This window comes from Quercus suber, unplaced genomic scaffold, assembly GCF_002906115.3.
Source record: "Quercus suber isolate HL8 unplaced genomic scaffold, Cork oak 2.0 scaffold_800, whole genome shotgun sequence".
Taxonomy (NCBI): Eukaryota; Viridiplantae; Streptophyta; class Magnoliopsida; order Fagales; family Fagaceae; genus Quercus; species Quercus suber.
Window position 1 is genome coordinate 176,055 of NW_027070235.1, and position 5,394 is coordinate 181,448.

Here is a 5,394-nt window from a genome sequence, read left to right on the forward strand (position 1 = left end):
GGAATATATACAACTTCATAGTAATATGTCCAGGTCAAATTCTAAACGAGCTCGTATCAAAGTAGATTTTGCAATTTAGTAAATTAAATTAGAAATAAAAAAATGAATTAAAGTAAAATTTTATATTAGATTATGTATGACAATGACTTTAGCATATAATCGTTTATTTATTTTGTTATTAGTATTGATTAATATTTCTTAGATTAATTTTACCATCAATCTTGCCTCTCCTGACTTGAAATCCTGGTTCCGCCGTTGATTGCAATCTTATGGGAATTGACCACGCTTTCAATGAAGTTAAACCACACCCAATGCTAGTGAGGATTTACACATAGAACTGTAATTCACAAGAACTCTACTATATAACCTGAAATTTCAGGTTAGGAGTGACCATTTATGTAATGGTGGTCCACAAAGAATAGGATTCGGCTCATAGCCACTTAAAAGCTCCCAACTTTGCTCTCAAGTATTGTGTCCTATAAGTTGTCAGTTTGCAATAAGGGAGGTAATTTGACGGGGGAAATTTTCCACTCAATCTTTATGTTCCATCAACTACAGTATGATTGTTTAAGTGTTGTAACTCACACATAGATACAACAAAGCTACATCACAACTTAATGATTTGGGACTATTACACCTCATTACTTCTTTCTTATCAATATGGAACTAACACTCCTAATGGGAATTAACACATGGACGGGACTTAACAGAGAGATACACAATTATATATGTGCCCATGGCTGATGGGAAGGCAAGAACGCTTGAATGGATAATCTTGGTCAGCTAGAATTACACAACTCATAAAGGCTTGCAAATCAAAACTTTTTACAACAAGAAGGAGAGACACTAAACATGTCAACATCAAAATGCAAGGCTATGCAATTCTGAAATTGACCAGCTCACCGCAACGGACCACAAGGTCCGCAACAAAACCATAGCAAATATCAATGCAAACTTCAATGAATCTTAACCAAACCTGACGCCAATATGGATTTATGCAAAGAAGTGAAATAATTCCCAGCACTGTTATGTAAGCAGTCGCAAAAGTTATGTAGAAGACATCCATGTCAATGAAACTGTCACCTTCTTCTCCCCCATAATCTGCTGCTAGCATTGTAGGTTCGGTGCATTCTTTATGTAATGGAGCTCCACACAAAAGAGGATTCCCTTCATAACTATTCTCATCAAATGTTCCAAATTGAGCCTTTCTTTCTGGAGTTGGACCTGATAAATTATTATGTGCCACCTTGAAGACTTCCAAAGTGGTCAATTCAATTAGTTGAGGAGGGATTCTTCCCCCCAAGTTGTTGTAGGAAAGATCAAGACTCTCTATCTTCTTCAAGTTTGAAAATGTTGTAGGGATTGATCCTATCAGATTGTTGTGTGATAGGTTAAGTGCATGGATATTGCTTATGCTTCCGAGCTCAGACGGGATTTCACCAGCAAGTCTGTTGCATGAGAGGTCAATTCCAGACATATAATTGAGGATGTCACCCTGATAAGAGTAAGTTCTACCCTTTGTAGTGAACTCCACTTCTTGTTTAGCATCGACAAGTTGGAAGGAATGAAAGTTACCCAGTTCCTCATCTCGTATATTTGCTAACTTTGTCTCCAAATATGCAAATGGTGACTTGTTCTTGAAATAACTTTTAAAAATGGAGATACCACCAAAATCTGATATGTGGTTGGTTGCCATAAAAGAAATTTTACTCAAGCAATGAGGAATTGGACCAGACAACTCATTGTAAGAAAGATCCAACATGCTTAAGTTGTGTAAAAGGCATAACTGAACTGGAATTCTACCCTCTAAATGATTTGCTTTTAAGAGAAGAATGCTCAATGAAGAGAGGCTACCGATCCAATCTGGAATGTTGCCGGTAAGGTAGTTATCTCGGAGATTTAGTGTAACTAGAGAAGAGCTATTTCTGAAAGCACTTGTAATGGGACCACTTAGTCTATTTTTATTCAAATGAACATGTTTGATGCTTGAAGAATTGAAGCATGATGGAATAGACCCAGACAGATTGTTCTCAGAAAGGACGTTTAGACATCAAATGGATGTTAAGACAGCTTTCCTAAATGGTGATCTTGATGAGGAAGTTTACATGGAACAACTTGAGGGTTTTGTACTTCCTAGAAATGAAAAGAACTTGCAAGTTAGTCAAGTCTTTGTATGGCTTGAAACAAGCTCCAAAACAATGGCATGAGAAGTTTAACTCAACAATTTTGTCAGATGGCTTTTTGCACAATAGTTCCGAAAAATGTAAGTATTCCAAGTTCACAAAGGAATATGGAGTCATTGTATGCCTTTACGTGGATGATATGCTTATATTTGGTATGAATACAAAAGGTGTATGTGAAACCAAAAAGTATCTTTCTTCTATGTTTCAAATGAAAGATTTAAATGAAGTAGATACTATTTTGGGAATCAAAATTAAAAAACATATTGAGGGATTTGCACTGTGTCAATCTCATTTTGTTGAGAAAATGCTTCAAATATTTGAACATCTTAATGTAAAGGAAGCAAATACACCTTTCGATCGGTGCATAAAGTTAGGTGAAAATACTAGAAGAGCAATAGCACAGCTCGTGTATGCTAGTGCTATTGGTAGCATGATGTATGCTATAAATTGTACAAGACCAGATATATCATTTTCAGTGGGCAAAGTTTCTAGATTTACAAGTAATCCAAGCGTGGATCACTGGAAAGCAATTGGTAGAGTTCTTGGTTATTTAAAGAAAACCATAATTTTGAGACTCTTTTATTCCAAATTTCTAGCTGTGTTGGAAGGTTATTCAGATGCTAGTTGGATTACTAGTGTGAGTGATAACAAGACCAGACATATGCATTGTATAAGACCAGACATATCATTTTCAGTGGGCAAACTTTCTAGATTTACAAGTAATCCAAGTGTGGATCACTGGAAAGCAATTGGTAGAGTTCTTGGTTATTTAAAGAAAATCATAAGTTTGAGACTCTTTTATTCCAAATTTCTAGTTGTGTTAGAAGGTTATTCGGATGCTAGTTGGGTTACTAGTGTGAGTGATAACAAATCCACAATTGGTTGGATATTCACTCTTGGTGGGGGTGCCATCTCTTAGGCATCAAAGAAACAAACATGTATTTCTCACTCCACCATGGAATTGGAATTTATAGCCTTGGCAGCAATAGACAAAGAAGCGGAATGGCTAAGAAATATGTTGTTGGACATAGAGTTATGGCCACAACCAATACCAGCCATTTCGGTGTACTGCGATAGTGAAGCTACTTTGGGTAGAGCATATAGTAAAATGTATAATGGTAAGTCTAGACATATAAGTTTAAGACATGATTACATAAGACAATTAATAGAATCTGATACTATTTCAATTGTCTATGCAAGGTCAAATAATAATTTGGCAGACCATTTAACTAAAGCAATGTCTCGAGATATGGTTGGGGTAACATCCATTGGAATGAGACTAAAACCTTTCTTTTAAGAGAATCACCAATAGTGGGAACCCAACCTAGAATTGATTTAATCTAAAGAGGTTTAAAGGGTAATAACAAGTTATTGATATGTGGTTAGTAAGAGCATTAATTTTGTGTTTCATTTAGGATGGATTAGTGCATATTGTTACAATGTAATTGAGGGTGAGTTTTGCACTCTTAATGGAGTTCATAAAGTACAAATGTCTGTGTAACAGGGACATAAGAAGGAACTTCACCTTTGTGAACATAGAAGTGGTGCCGCTTCTAGAAAGAGTAAAGGGTTTTCTCTTGTAAATGTTCACTAAACCGGGAAGAGCAGAAGACCATAATAGTGCTAACAACAGTGGATTTCTAAATATGCTATGGATGTTCTCATGTGTGTGTTGTTTTCGATTTCAACACATAAGAGTTTTGGTTTAAGCACCAAGCCACCATTAATTTTGTTGATTTCTTGAGCAATTACACTAAAGGGAGGTTTAAGTTGAAAGACACCTTCCATTATGATGATAGGATATCAATCAAGTGAGACGTATATTATTACAACCTAGTGGGAGATTGTTGTATATATAGGTATATACAATAATGGGTTATAATAATGATGTTTGAGTTTGGAGAAGATGGTTTCATAAAGTGAAAATTCAAGTTCTGGAATTTTCTAGGTGAAAATTCCAAAATCAGTATTTTTGATCAGTTGAAAATTTGGCTTGATCGATAAAAAATGGTAAGAAAATAATCCTAGAGTTTCTGGATGTCTTGGTCGCTATTCAACTCCTATTTGATTGATCGAAAAGAGCACTTGATTGATCGAAAGTATCTTTTGACCAATTGAAAATCACGAAACAGGATTTTCTACAGAATTTTCTGATGATTATTCAAAAAGATTGAAGAGGTTTCAAGCTTTGTTAATAGTTTTATGAAACATTTTAACCCTCTATACGTGTCTTTTGATGAAATATAACCCTATGGGTATAAATAGAGGCTTCTGTTCACTTGAAAAATAACTAACTCTACAAAAATAGTAAGTTAGAGAGAAACACAAGAAATCCTATGGTTTTTCTCTAGAATTGCTTTTTGTAGAACCCAACATCTTGGTTGAATCCTGATGACAAATTTGCGATAACCCTTTAGCAACAATAGTGTGGGGGGCAAATATTGTCTAAGAAAAATGATATTGTGCCTCCAGGTTTTTTATTTTTCTATTTGTCTTTTATGTTAACATTGTTCTTCTATTATTATTCCATTGTGTAATATTCCCAACAAAAGTATCCCAAATCTTGCCGGATAAACCTATGGGGTCAATCAATTCAGGTTGCTCAAATTTTAGAGGAGGAGAACAAACAACCGACTTGCTGGTCTTGATTTTTAGAGGAAGAAACCTGTGGGGGAAAAAGGGGCCAGGCCCAAGTTAATGGGCCGAATGCACACGAGAGGACTGTTTCACATCCGAAAAGAGGGATGCGGAAAAGACAAGGCTCAGCTAGGAGTGGAATCCTCTTGATGAAGGATCATCGCTGCCCGAGGAGGATATCTCCAGTCCGAGGAGGACATCTCCTATCCGAGGAAGATGTTTTGCTCTGATATGATATCGGAGACTAATTGAGTAGGGGAAAAGCCCGAATAACTGTCCGAGGACTCCACCTGATCAAGATAAGCTCAAAGCATATTCAGGAACGATAAGGATGGGGAAATATCTGAGGGAAAGGCTGCTGCCACCGTATTCAATGCATTGCAACAGCTTTTCTGGCCGCATTTATGTGGAGAAGACCTCTGAACAGTGCATCCTAACCTACCGCCACTCACACAGAGATGAAAAGAAGCTGCCTGACGTGACAGGTACTTGAGCAAGTTCATGGATGGGGAGCACGTGGACGATGGAGATGAGGGTAGGAGTGACTATATAATAGAGGGGAGCACCTGTCAAT

At 36.6% G+C, this 5,394-nt stretch overlaps 1 protein-coding gene across 1 annotated transcript; it reads right to left on the minus strand.

The window, feature by feature from the left end:
* Positions 1-874: 874 nt before the first annotated feature.
* Positions 875-1,762, minus strand: LOC112011058 (cuscuta receptor 1). Its single transcript, XM_024043452.1, has one exon. The coding sequence runs from the start codon at positions 1,760-1,762 to the stop codon at positions 875-877; it is 888 nt and encodes a 295-aa protein (XP_023899220.1).
* Between the last annotated feature and the right edge of the window lie 3,632 nt (positions 1,763-5,394).

Excerpts from the sequence above, each read along its gene's own strand:
- LOC112011058 (XM_024043452.1), bottom strand. The coding sequence starts at position 1,762 with ATGTTGGATCTTTCTTACAATGAGTTGTCTGGTCCAATTCCTCATTGC.